Genomic DNA, 14,872 nt, shown 5'->3' on the forward strand with positions numbered 1-14,872 from the left:
AATGTTTCCTGCTTTCTGGACACCACGATTCGATATCAAAGTCATGGTGGGAACGCTAGTTTTTCTACCGTGAGACCAGTACGAAAATTCGTTTATCTGAATCGTGCCATCGAGGAGAAACTTTTAGTACGGATGATAAGGATGCAACATGTACAGTTTGTTACCTTCGACGAACGTGGAGATTCTTTGTTGATTGGGTACGCTGTTGATTTCGATGGCTTGCAGAGAATGCAGTTTAGCGAATTTAGTGTCGACGCCGAGCAGATTACTGTGAACTTGTCCGAGTTTATTTTCGATGGGCAGCAAATGCTCGACTATGGTATCCGTTACGGCAGAAAACGACGGTTTGATTTTCACTTCCACGTTCAACTGCTTGTAGTTTTCGTTGAGTTCTTGCAACTTGGTACCGAAAGAAGCCAGCGTCGATTCCTGCGTGGATTCCAGCACTCCAACTTGATCTCTGATGTTGACGACAATGTTCTGAAGGTTCTCGACTTGATTCAATTTCGAGCTCTTCTCGGTAAGATCGTTCACGATGCTTCGCATCTCTGTAAACTGCGTGTGAAGGTCGGCGACGCTCTGCGAAGTGGGCAGCGTCGACACCAGCGAACTAATTTCGTCTCGAATCTGTTCCACGTTCGCCGTTTCCGTTTCTAGTCGTTTTAGCATTCGAGATATGTTTCTTTTCAAAGCGTGCAATTCTTTGGAGGTGGGGAGATTGGCCACTTTACTCTCGAGATCGCTCAATGAACTTTTGATGTCGCTCGAATCGGATAGTGCCGTCACCGCCGTTTTCAATTTTTCCAAATCTTCGCTCGAAGGTACGCTCGTCCGTAACGATTCCAAGTCACCCTGTATGTTGTCGAGTACGTGATGAAAATGAGCGAGATTGGATTCGACGTTCAAATTTTCTAAATATTCGATCTTCTGCTGAACCGTGCTCAACGTGTCTTGAATGCTCGTCAACGCTCTCGCTTCAGCGTGAATATTTTTAATTTCTTCGTTGATCAATTCTAAGGACGCCTGAAGCGTAGCGATGGTGGTTTGAATGTGTTCGAAATCTCGATAGGCCTCCAATTGAATTTTTATGTTCGCGACGCTTTTACCGATGACCTGCAGTTCGTCCGACGATGGTAGGTTTGTCATTGTATCTTCCAAAGTCTGCAACTTGGATTTAATTTCTTCCAACGTGCTGGTGAATTCTTCTTGTAATTTGGAAACGACGACGTGCAAGCGTTCTACATCAATATCGTTCACGACGGTTTGAAGTTCAGAGAAATTCTTTTCGATTGCGGAAGTTCGTTCTTCGATTTCGAGTTTCAATTTTTCCAAATCTTCATTTTTCGATTGAAATTGCTGTAATTTGGCCAAATCATTTTGAAGCGAATCCACGCTCAACTGTATATTTTGAACGTTGTCGTAAGAAGGTACGTCGACATAATTTTTTATGAGCGTTTTCAGTTCGGAATCGATTTTCAGAATCGTGTCGAGACATTGCGTTTGGAGCGTAGCGATTTCCGACTCTAAACTTTTGTTTAAGGTTTCCTGCAAAGCGATCAAATCGGTCCTTAACTTCTTAACTCGAATATCCAACATGAGAATCTCTTCTGCGTGGTCTACACGCTTGGTGTTGCCGAAAATGTCGTTAGGCATTTTTGGTTAACGGTTATTTATAATAGGATAGACGATTCGTAATTCTACAAAAAGAGGAATAAGTTTGTCGTAATCTCCGAGGAGTTCCACGTACAGGTAATCTCCTGCAGACACATCGTACGTAATGTTAGAAAGCATCTTGTCGTGCTTGATTCGAAAAATGTTCTTGCCGGTAGAAATTTTGATTTCGCCTGCGTTTTCCGGATTCACGGTGATTTGAAGTTTCCCGTCGATCGGAATTTCGTAGAAGTGTAAATTGTTATTAAAAACATAAAACATCTTGCCCACATCGTCATTCAGTTTCGTCCAAATGCTGTTGAGGTGAATGATCAACAGACCGTTGAGTTTAGGTAACACGGAAGGTAAGACTTCATGATCTGGTATGGTTTCCATAATGATCTGTTTTTTGAAACCGAACAAATTCATAGGCATGCTGGTTATTTATTCTCACAACGTTGCAACGTTTAGAAAGTCGTTGATTTTGTTTCTGTATTTTCCGTCGTTGGGTTTTCTCGTCACGTCGATCGTCGCGAATCCGAAATCGTCACTGTTCCAGCAAGAAGAGCAGCGTTCCGAAAATTGATTGATCAACAGACCGTTGAGTTTAGATAACATGGAAGGTAGAAATTCATGATCTGCCGTGCGGTGTACAGTCTCCATTGTTTGCTTTCGGAAACCAAAGTGATTCATTGTCCTTGCTAGTTATTTATTGTGTATGTGAGATAGTTAATTTTTTTTATTTTAGTTATAGTTATTTAAGTTTATTTTTTTTCATTTGCATTGCCTACAATTTTTACTAATTTCTAAACGATAGTGTCCCCAAGGCAACGTGTGGATTCCACAAGACAAAATACATCTTTTATCGTCATGCGGATCTAATGCTACTTTCCTAACTTTGTTTGTTGTAATCACGTGGTCTACACTTTGGATTCTTTGTTCTATGCTTAGTATCGTCGATTGTGAGTAAAGGCAATCGATGTAATCGTGGAAGGTGAGTTTGTTCTCCACCGTATTTTTGCCCACACCTTTTGCTTTCTTCGTGACGCTACTCTCTGTTCTCATGGCATACATCTTCGAACGCAAACCCGCGAACTCGACAATAATATCACCGTTACATTCATCTTTCAGTTTACCTAGGACTTTTTTGTTGAGGGATGGAATTCCAAATCTGTTGGGTTGAGGGTACGCAGAAGTATCGAAATACTCAAGCATGGAAGGATTTTTTATGTATTCGTATAGGTTGGGTGTTTGTATGCTGTAAATGAAGCTGTCGGTGTCCGTGTACAAAAGTGATATTTTATCATTGTAAAAGGGTTTCATCACGTCGTAATGAAATTCGAACATGTAAAGTTTCGACAAGTCGAGAACCGTTGCGCCAACGTAAATTGGTTTTCTGAATTTCATCAATTTTATATGTAGATTGAAAAGTGCTAAATTCTCGTTGTAAATTTTTCTCGACTTGAATCTAGGATCGGCTATCCACTTCCGACATTTATTCTTATCGGAAATTAATTTCACGTCTACGTGCTTTCTAACATTCTCCATGGTCTTTCCGTACACCGCATTGTTCATTAATTTAAAAAAATCCTTGTCTAAATCGGAAGTGGCAGCTGTTCTATGTTGTGTGTTAGTTTCTATGTAAGGTCTTAACCACGTGGAATGTTTAAACTTTAGTATTCTTCTAACATTTACTATCTGAACACCCTTCCCAATCAAAAACCGGAGATTCTTGTAGTGGACGACGTATCTCTGTTTAGGGTCCAATGTTAACAAAAGCTTGTCTTGAACCGAGTCGGGTGGACATTTGATTTCGGGAGTCGGAGGCAAATCCGAAAACGTGTCGTGCTGGTGGTCGGAGAATTGGAGATCTACCTCTGCGAAGAAACCACACTTGCTATCGTCGAAATGAATAATGTCTATCGAAGTGGGATCTATCCATTCGAATCCCCCGTAAGGAAGTTTCTGAACCATGGCATGTCCGTAGAGATTATTAACGTCGGCGTAGAAGATGTAAGTCGTTGCACGATTTGAATCGTAATCTTCTTTCATGTGTACGTTATTAGCTTTTGCATGTCTCTGTACGCATTGCACCATTCCACCCCGTATCCCTCTTTCGATGAATAGCAACATGTCAACGTCCGATATCAGTTCCAGCTTGACCTTTGTCTGGAATAACATTGCCGACCACGCTAATCCCGGTAGACTGTAGAAATACGCTGGATCTAATTTGTAAATATTCGTTGCCGTTTTCCTGAACGCTTGAAAAACATCCGCGAGTATCGTCACGTCTAATTTTAAGTAGGCATCGTGGTAGTCTCCGAGTGTCCTACATTCTAATTTCTCCCACATGAGTTGCGCGTGTTGGTATTCTTCGTCCGTGATTCCTTTCTCTCTGAGTCTGCTGTAAAATTCTCTTGGAAGTGGAAGAGCGTCGTCGTTAAATTTAGAACCATCACTGACATATTCGTAAGGATAAATCCCTTTACGTCTAACGAGTTCTATGTCTACGTTGGGAAAACTAGCTCTAGTTATTTTAAATTGATCGTCGGTGAGTTTGTTCGCTAAAGCATCCAGACTTGCAGAGAGAAATCTATACGAATCCAGGAAGCGCATCTCGATTGTATTTTTCGTTCCCGGAATCGACACTTGCTTGCTGAGACTAATGTAGCGTTCTTCATTCTCGGCCAAGACACCTATACGTTTCGGATCGTAGCCAAGATGTCTCACAAGGTGGTGAAAATCATATCCGCTTCCGTTGTGAAAGAATATGGGGATGAATTTAGGTTTCTGGATTTTAAGATTGCACGTGTTGCAAATTCCACCTATGTAGTTTCCGCTGAAATGATCGTGGTGGAATATTTTTTTGTTCTCATCAGTGAAACTTTGATCACATACCGGACACACCTCAGTGGAATTGTAATTTTGAAGTTCATTTTCAGTTAAAGGTGCCATCGGTTTTGATGTAAGCAGTACGCTACCAATTACCTCAACCTCCTCCACCATTTTTTCCAGGAAGTGTTCGATTACATTTGGCCCGCGGTATATATATGCTTCATTTATTTTATCACGTCGCACAACAACATAGCCGAAACTATTAGGTTGATGAAGCTGGTACGGCGTTGTGGAGGAAAGTTCGGGATCCGGTTCGCAGTAGGAGAGTGGTTTGAGGAACGCCTCGAAATCTGCGACGATGATTGCAGGATGTTCCAACAATGCCTTGTGCATTTTGAATTCTTCGACTTCGTTCGTTTCGGGCATCAACATTCTAGCCGGTCTGTTGTCGCCGCAGTAAATTTTATGTTCGGCAAGTTTCTCGATAGCAATTTGACGTCCGGTGTATTTTCGATAATCGAGTTGTTTTTGATCGTCGAACGTGGTTAGGCATCTCGGACAAACTTCGATGCAATGTTCATGCTTGGTAGTTTGACTTTTGACCAAACGTGATAGTGAACGAATTAGCGTGTAGTGATGAACATCCTCGTTTGAAATTAGAAGGAGATTAATCACACGAGCATCGTCATCGTCGATATCGCTTATCCTGACGGGATGCACGAGATATTTATCTGACGTGAAGGAATATACATTAATAGCGATGCGTTTTCCGGCACGATTTTCGAACTTTGTTATATCCGACAATGTCACCGGGTATTCGATGCCAGACATTACACTTTCAAACTCGGACTCGTATTGTTTGTAATTAGAAACCTGTTCTGGATGATTTGACCAATGAACAGGATGCAGTGCAGCCAATATACACCAGAGAAAACACTTGTTATCGCTGTTCTGTATATTTAACACAGCCCTCTTGTGTTGAATGTTCGGTGGAAGAGGAACGTAGCTGGATGCGCGAAGAGGCGAGAATCGGTTCACGTAAACAGTTAACGTGTGAGGACTTCCACACAGAGACCATCCCGACCCTTTAGCCTCGAAATCGTCATGTTTCTTAACCAGCTCGTTGGAAACTTTATAATAGAAGTTGTCTAAATTTTCGACGTCAGCAAAATAAAGAGTCTGGTTTTTTGTACGATGATAAAAAATACTCGTTGTGCCATCAACTTTCTCGTATTCGGAAAACAGAACAACGTATACTTTTATAGAGTTGTTTTCAAGTTTATCTTTTAAAATATTTAGTACAGATGTTTTTGTTTCGTCCAAGAAACTAAGGATGTCACGGCCTGGTTCTGACTTAAATGAGAAATCCTGGAGTTGGTCGTTGAATGCAGATCTAATTGGTTTGCGTTCATTGGATAATTTAATTTGCTTGGAAGTGGAAGCTTCCGTTTCTGAATTATCGATTTTCCTTTTCGATGCTTGTCAGGTCGATGGTTTGCAAATTTTGAGATGTTTACTAAAATTTGCAATGCTGATTATTTTTCCGCATCGAGCACAGGGCTTAGAAGGTAACGAACGATTAATTCTCGAACCTGTTTTGCTACATCTTGCCCTGTGTACCGATAAATTGTTCCTTGAGAATAGCTTCCCACAAGTAACACATTCAGTTTTATCATTTTTACGATTGAAACTGGTGGTGGATGCCATTGCTTTCTCCAAAATCACAGAAATCAAAAAGTCTAGTATATAGCGACACAATTTTCAGGTATGTTATTTTATATAGAATTTCTTGGAGTGATTACAAAACTCAAAAATTCAATCTACTGTAAATAGAATTTCAGGTATGTTATTTATATAGAATTTCTTGTGTGCGAATACAAAAACTCAAGAATTCAATCTACTGTAAATACAATTTTCAGGTATGTTATTTTATATAGAATTTCTTGGGGTAATTACAAAACTCAAAAAATGAATCTACTGTGAATATAATTTTCAGGTATGTTATTTTATATAGAATTTTCTCGGGGGCGAATACAAAACTCAAAATCCGAGACAGTCCAGTTTAACGTGTTCATATTTGAAAAAAAATTGCAAAATACCCCGACAACGTTTCAGCTACTAGGACCTCATTACCATGAGCCTAATCCTAGTAAGCCACATACACACCTGTTCTTCGTATCGCATATGCTAGTAAGTCAGATGACATATTGGGAGAATCACATTTCCCCCAATGATCCCACCACAACAAACGTCGCACATGCTAGAAGCGTCACATCAAGCTTCAGGTATGCATCGTGGTAATCACCGAAAGTTCGGCAACCCAACTCGACCCACATAGACTGAGCATGCTTGTACTCCTCGTCGGTAATACCTGAACCTCTCAACTGGCTGTAGAACTTATCCTGGGGAGGCAGCAACTCTTCTTCGAACTTGGAAGGGTCTGTGACGTATTCGTAGGGGTAGACCCCTTTACGTCTGATGAGTGCGACATCTAAGTTCGGGAAACTTGATGTAGTAATGGCTAGTTGGTCGTCTCTGAGCTTCCCAGCAAGAGCATCGAGGCTTGCCTGGAGGAACCTCAGAGAGTCGAGGAACCGAAGCTCGATGCTGTTGCTTGAGTTGGGGATCGGCACCCACTTGCTGATGCTAATATAACGCTCCTCGTTCTGCGCCAGGACATTGATTCTCGCATTGTCGTACCCTAGATGTGTAACCAAGTGATGGAAATCATATCCCGAGCCATTGTGAAAAAAGACCGGTATTTCATCAGACGGTTTCTTATACTTGCAGCATAGCACGGCATAGAATTTAGTGGAGTATGTAGCCAATGCATCGTTGAGGATGGATATTATCTTAGCTCGCTCGCTCTCCAGAAAACTACGCACATCGCAGAAGCTGTCTGATGTTATGTTAAAGTCTTCTAATAAATGCTCAAACGCAATTCGGTCTGCTTTCTTCGTCAGCTTGACGCATTTGGTAGGTGGCGATGCATCGAGGGAGGTTACTTCTACCTTTCGCTTGGAAGGTTGCGGTAGTGATGTTCCAGTGCTCTTGCAAGTAAGCTGGTGTCGCTTGAAGTAGTCAATAGAAAAATTGTTTCCACACTTAGAGCACAGTTTGGTCGCACATATTCGCTTTCCCGGCACACAAGTACGACAGTGCCTTTTGAAAATTTTTACTTGACACAGTAATTTGGCACGTAGGGCAATTTTTTTCAGAACGCATAATGCAGAGATTTTTTGGGGGTATGTTATTTAATACCAAATGCTGTGCAATGCAAAATATAATTGCTCACTTTTTTTAACTATTTTCTATGACCTTACTTTGGTTTTTTTTTTTTTTCGCCAAATTATATGCTTCTAGTCTCCTATACAATACAATATACGTACAGTATATTGTCAACGGTATTATATTTGAGCGAGCCGCTTGTTGCCTAAACACTACAGCTCACAGGTCGGGAAAATCTGACATGAAAGCAGATAATACGCTTATCCTTATTTATATATAATTTTCACGGGGCGTACAATATTGTCAGCGGTATTATATTTGAGCGAGCCGCTTGTCGCCTAAACACTACAGCTCACAGGTCGGGAAAATCTGACATGAAAGCAGATAATACGCTTATACCTTATTTATATATAATTTTCACGGGGCGTACAATATTGTCAACGGTATTATATTTGAGCGAGCCGCTTGTCACCTAAACACTACAGCTCACAGGTCGGGAAAATCTGACATGAAAACAGATAATACGCTTATACCTTATTTATATATAATTTTCACGGGGCGTACAATATTGTCAACAGTATTATATTTGAGCGCGTCGCTTGTCACCTAAACACTACAGCTCACAGGTCGGGAAAATCTGACATGAAAGCAGATAATACGCTTATACCTTATTTATATGTAATTTTCACGGGGCGTACAATATTGTCAACAGTATTATATTTGAGCGCGTCGCTTGTCGCCTAAACACTACAGCTCACAGGTCGGGAAAATCTGACATGAAAACAGATAATACGCTTATACCTTATTTATATGTAATTTTCACGGGCGTTCAATATTGTTAAGAGCGTTAGTTTTTGTAGAGCTCTCTTTTTTCCATCTTTCCTCTATACAGTAAAGCTGTAGAAGACACAATTAGCTAACCTAGCATACAAAATACTTTCCTAATTAATATGGATATTGTCACACATTCCTCTTATTTTATACTGTTGTAAATAGAAAAAATTATGTACGGTAAATGTTTTGTATATTATAGGAAAAAAATACAAAATATCCTCCAATTTTAATTCGAATTTTATCGAATTTTTACATATTTTCACGCCACCACATATTGTCCTATTTGCTTCTTTTACTTGCCTTGCTTAATTAACTCTCGCTAATTAGCATTTTTTTGGAAGAAGTCAACTAGAACAACATATGGCGGTATGAGAAATATGTAAATTAAAGAACATTTTAGCAATATATGGGCCCTAGCAATTAGCTTCGTCGACTAAGAGTACTCCTTCAAACATCTTCAGCTAGATCGTATTACTACGCGAGGACGTTTAAAATTTTTGGGTGTTGAAAAAGTTTGACCCTACTTTTTATTTCTATTGTTTGCTAATAGATGGCGCTAATAGTACCCCCTCCCCTCCCCTCTCCCCTCTTCTCCTCTACTGTATGACAAATAGCACAAACATAAAAATCAAGATTTTGGAGAGCAAAACATAAAATTTGCATGCATCTGATGTCGAACCGGGAACTTTTATCTTTCGGGGAGTCAACATTATTTTTTACTCAGTCGTCATATAACATGAACACACGCAAACATTCACATGTGCTTTTATTATTTTGTGTTCGGTAAGTACAAGTATATTCTTACATAAATTATTGTTTAATTTAATAAATTGTAAACTCAAAACCTGCTAAACTAACGCTCCTTCTATCTATTGAAAGCGAATGTTGCGTGCATGCGGAAATAACACAGAAAAAAAAAGCGGATGGAAGCAATTTAAAATCACTGGGGCAAGGTCAGTTTTACGAGAGCGTAAAAACATGTGCTTCCATTCAACTTCGAAAAATAAGAATGAATGTGTGCATACAGAACACATATGCTTTCTTTTCACAGTTATAAAATCATATAAATTGTGCATGAAGTAAGTTACGGGAAGGCTCTCTCTTTTATGTCTGTGTATATGTTGTACAATTAGGTACAAGTTGTTGTACAATTAGGTACAAATTGTTGTACAATTATTTCCCCCAGTTGCCCAGTTGGAGTTGGGGGCATAACACTGGTACTATTTGTAATCACAGTGCTTACTCATGTATTTTGTTTAATATTTTATTTCAAATTCACTGTCAGAAACTAGTGTTGTTAGTTTCTGCATGTAGGTTTATTTACTCTGTTGGTTGTCACTGTCAAGTTTTTAGTATTCGTACAGCATAAAAAACTATAACCCCCCTCTCAAAATATATACATTGTATACGCCAAGATGCTCAATAGCCTGGCAACACATCATGAAAAAACATGCCAAGAAGACCCAGTGGGTTTATAAGTCAGTGCTGCCAATTCCTATTTGTAGGTTAGCTTAGCCAGTAAAAGATCATATAGTAGAATTTTTGTAGAGTGGGTGTTTGCGAGTTCCACGATGCCTTGCCCGAGGATACCCTATGCAGCGTCATCCTGATTGCAGAGAAGTCCTTCGCCTACGACGTGAAGAACGAGAGGGTGACGGAACAGTTTTAAAATTCATAAAAAATTGCCACATACTAAAAATCAACATCCAACACATTTTAGGTTATATAAAATTTGTGAAAACCTTATAATACTAAAATATTAAAACAAACAGAGTCCCTTGTAGGTTAGTTCGGTGCGTAAATAAAAAAATAATAGGTTAAGTTATATCACTTAGGATCGTAAAAAAAATTAAAAAATCGTAAAAAAAGGATAGGTTAAGTTGTATCACGTAAGATCATAATATACCTACCAAGTATAAATGGAAAAAATGAGTGCAGTGAAAATTTGTACTAAAACATCGCTAAACGCTATAACATCGACAAAAAATTGTCAAAATATGTCAAAAACTTATATTCGATTGATAAAAAAAAAATACCTACAAAATATGATCCTCAAATGATGACGTTCAAACAGTGCATAAATAAAAAAAATGATAGGTTAAGTTATATCACTTAGGATCGTAAAAAAATTAAATAATCGTAAAAAAAGGATAGGTTAAGTTGTATCACGTAAGATCATAATATACCTACCAAGTACGAGTAAAAAAAAAATGAGATGCGGTGAAAATTGCACTGAAAAATCGTCAAACGCTAAAACATCGACAAAAAATTGTCAAAATATGTCAAAAAGTGATATTCAATTGATAAAAAAAGACAATACCTACTAAGTACTGCGTTGAAACGCCTAATATACACTACTTGCATTATTGTCCACCTAGCCTTTGTCTATACATTAGCCGCTTACAACGAACCAAGAACTTTCTTTAGTTAATTCTCATTGTTCACACACACACACACACACAAAACATGTTCATTGAACACTGGCTTACGTAGAGGGGTGGTTGATGGGGTTACAGCCCCTATCCAAATTTTGAGAAAATCAGAATTTTCAGATAAAATCCATTAAGAACTTTAAAAAATCAAAATATGTAAATGCGAAACCTCTTTTAAAGTGAGTCCCGATTACCATTTTGAAAACAATTTTAATAGACTCAAAAGCTCCAAATTTACGAAATATTTTATTACGCACCCTGCCCTCCAAATCGAAGTCATGTACTATCCACATTTACTATTCCAGCCCCTCCCGAAAAAAACAATCTTGCGTATACCAGTGTATTGAACATTGTTACAACTGAGATACAAAACAACTTTTTCCTCTTTTAAATCATTTTTATTTTCAAGAAGTCGTGTTTATTTTCAAGGCATTCACTCTGAAAGACGCGTGTGTTTGGAATGCAGTGCTTTTCTCCGTGCTGCATAGAAATAATAATTCAAATTATTATTATTAGTAGTAGTAGTAGTAGTAATACTAATAGTATTGTCACAGATCTTTGATTGTGATAAATTGGCCATTTTGATTTTTTTCCACAGCATTTTCCATAATATTTCACAAGTTTAAACCCCGTACCCTCCTCCTTTGCGTACGCCACTGCGTGTGAGCGTGGCGCGCACGTTTGAATTTCGTGTTTTTTTTGGCACTTTTTAGAATATCGTTTTACATTTATCACATTAAAAATAGTTTATAAATATATATTGCCTAACATCACTTACATGTTAAAATTTCTCTTATTTATTACATAATGACAACATGATCCTTTATTCCAATATTACTGATTACCTAATGTGAGATACATTTATTTATTATGGAAAATAACATTTTTTGTAATTCTATTTGGAATATACTTTTGATATAATTTGCACAAGATTAGGAATAAATTAAATATTATTCACGTGTTAAAGAGAGAGATGTACATTCTACTTCGTAGTTTCATCTTGCCCAGTATATTGAGGGAAAAGAACACGTAAAAATAGTCTCATCCTTACAAGGAGTTTGATCCGCGTTGCTACCATTTTCAATAACTCCTCAACAACATTATCATCTGTGACCTGACAATCAAACAACCTGGCCACATCTTCTCTTTTTGTAATCACTCGGTTCAGCAAGCAATGCTCGGAACTGCCTTTCTTCATTCGTAACGAAAATCAGGTTTCAAAGTTCATTTCAGCCAGGAATAATGACAGTAATAAGTCAAATAAAATAATTACTGAAGAATCAAGAGAGATAACAGTGATACAACATGAATTCAGTCCACACAGATATAAAATATGCCTGTAAAAAATAGTTACGCACTTGGTATACGTGTGAACGCGGCGCTCACAACACACGAACTGTCATCAAAATGACATGTCTGTGCAGACAGAGAACCGTAGGAGTGCACAGACCCTCTGATTAGGGAGGCACAAGCCTTGAAAGTTCAGTCGGGAAAGAAGAACCTCATTTTATCTCACTGCTTTGGTTTTATTGCATTGCTGAGTATATGTGTCTCTATCTATATACGTATGTGTATGTGTGTGTGTGTGTGTGTGTGTGTGTATATATATATATATATTATTTAAATACAGTACATAATCAATTCATCCGCCCCATAACAAACCAACAGCAAAAATTATATCAATTGTCTGTAAACGTGCGCGCTCCTTTTCCTCCAAACCAAACTGTTGTAGCAGCAACTGTTTGAAGTACTTAGTTGTACTTACTTCCCTCTGGTAGTTTACAAAAAAATGCGAGCGAAGCGTCATTCCGTGATGTGGTCCGGAATAGTTATTGTGTATCACTGAAAACAACACATTACTATAGCATAATATTTAGTTTACTTACTGAATTGTTCTTTCTTATTGAGTCATAATGGTAACTTCAACTACAAGAAAATTCCAAATATTACATGATATTATAAAATTCGAAAATGATGTTGAAAAATATGAAATACAGTGATTACCGTCTTCAAAAGTCTACCTTTTTTCAAATATAAGCCAAGTAGATAACTCGAAAGATATGAATAATTCGTAGTCTAGTAAAATAAATTCAGGTCGAAGATATTTTGCCGGTGGTGAAGCATGACATCTACCCTGGAAACACAACTGGCCAATAATTACGTGTCTTCTTAAAAGTTAATCAATTATGAATTGGGTTTGAGACTGTAGTTTGTTCAGCTAATATAAATATCGCATCACCATTTTGCTTTGTTTTTCAGGAAATATTCAATTGCGTTTCTCACTTAAGGAGCAATGTTTTTCGCAGAGTTTAATGAAAAAGAGGAGGCACGCCTCCGGAGTCTATTCAAAGAAGACCCGGAACAAATCCGGAAGGACATGGAGTATCTCGGGGACTGGTTGCAGAAGCAGCCCCACTTGCCACACGACATGGGTAAGAATAAACACGTAGATATTCACAGCAAAAGCAATTCATCCAAATTGCTCACTCTTTATTCTGAATAGTTCCTCAATTGTTTTATAATTGGGGCTTTCATGTCAAAGTGTCCCTGAGCCTCAATTCTTAAAATTAATTGCAAGACTGTGACTTTATCTTATCCTGTGAGTGAACAATCTAAAATTGTATTTTGCATAAAAAAATCAAGTACAGTAAAAAATCGTTAATCCGGACTAATGGGGCGATAAGTTCACTGGCTTAACAAAAGTCCGGATTAACTGAAATAACCTAATAGAACAGTAGAAACTGCATTAAAACTCCGTTTATAGCAAAAAGAAACACGTTTATTATGGTGTATTTAAAGGGCATAGGCCTAAATACAATATACAGAACAGTACAAAGTCTGCGGAAACAGAACTTCATTAGTGGTTGACTGCCTTTTCTTTGGGAAGTTCTCTTGTTGACTTCTAGCCACATTTAAAACCTTGCACTCTGCTTTTTTTTGTCTTATGCCTGTCCGGAGTAAGTGAAGTCCGGCTTATAGGGGTTCGGATTAACGAGGTTTTACTGTATTATACATAATAAAGGTAGAAAGTAGAAGCTTTTTCACATATTGTTTGTTTATTTTAACTTTTATTTTACTTGTATTTTGTATTGTGTCCCACACGCCACACGCCACACACACACACACAAATGTAGTAAACATTTCTCATTCAACTGTTACATTTCCCCCTCAACTCCACTAGAATATTCGAAGGTCAATTACGTTCTCTCTTTGTCTTAAATAATTTATTTTTCATCATTTGACAATTGAGGACTAAAAATGGTAAACGTTGTAAGTGCCAAAAGCGAAAGTGTTGGAAAATTGCATCGTTCCGCACTTCAGCCCGTAAGAACGTTCACACTAGTGACCTCTTTACATGCCCTTTAAACTACTTAGAGGGCTACCAACCACTTTTCACGTTTACCACATTATAAAGCAAGGCACATTTAACAGTTTAACGGCAAAAACTGTGTTTGAATTATTGTGACACTTACAGCGTTTACCAATTTAATATAATTAAAATAAATCTCTTATTAAGTGAAGAGGCAGTGTTTCGTCTGTCCCACTCGTGACCCAAAATTGTTCACTTATAGCTATAAAGCTGGGAAAGTATTTTAAGGGTAGTTGTGTTCAATCAACAGTGTTAAGTTTCATATTTAATTGCACAAAACTGTAAGACAAATGTCGCATAACTATCTGTAGAATAGTTACTTTAGTATAAAAAATGAAGTTAGCGTGTCCCACCCGTGAGAATGGAATGCTCCAATATTAGTTTATTAAGGTTTTATTTCGAGTTGGAAAGTCTACGTTTTTGCTCCTATGATCCGTAAACGATGCAAGGAACATTTCAATAGTGTCCTCATACGTAGCAAAATGTTATAACAGTGACGATTTTTTAATATCATTGGACATAT

General features: G+C 38.0%; 1 protein-coding gene across 1 annotated transcript in view; it reads left to right on the top strand.

The window, feature by feature from the left end:
* Positions 1 to 14,872, top strand: part of LOC145979561 (alpha-tocopherol transfer protein-like) — a 112,063-nt gene that overhangs the window by 48,733 nt on the left and 48,458 nt on the right. Inside the window, exon 2 of the mRNA XM_083112534.1 lies at positions 13,239 to 13,411. Coding sequence (XP_082968660.1) covers positions 13,273 to 13,411 — 139 coding nt within the window. The 5' untranslated portion in view covers positions 13,239 to 13,272. The remainder of the gene's footprint in view (positions 1 to 13,238; positions 13,412 to 14,872) is intronic.

This window comes from Lepisma saccharinum, chromosome 26 (genome assembly GCF_977018435.1).
Source record: "Lepisma saccharinum chromosome 26, izLepSacc3.1, whole genome shotgun sequence".
NCBI classification, from domain to species: domain Eukaryota; kingdom Metazoa; phylum Arthropoda; class Insecta; order Zygentoma; family Lepismatidae; genus Lepisma; species Lepisma saccharinum.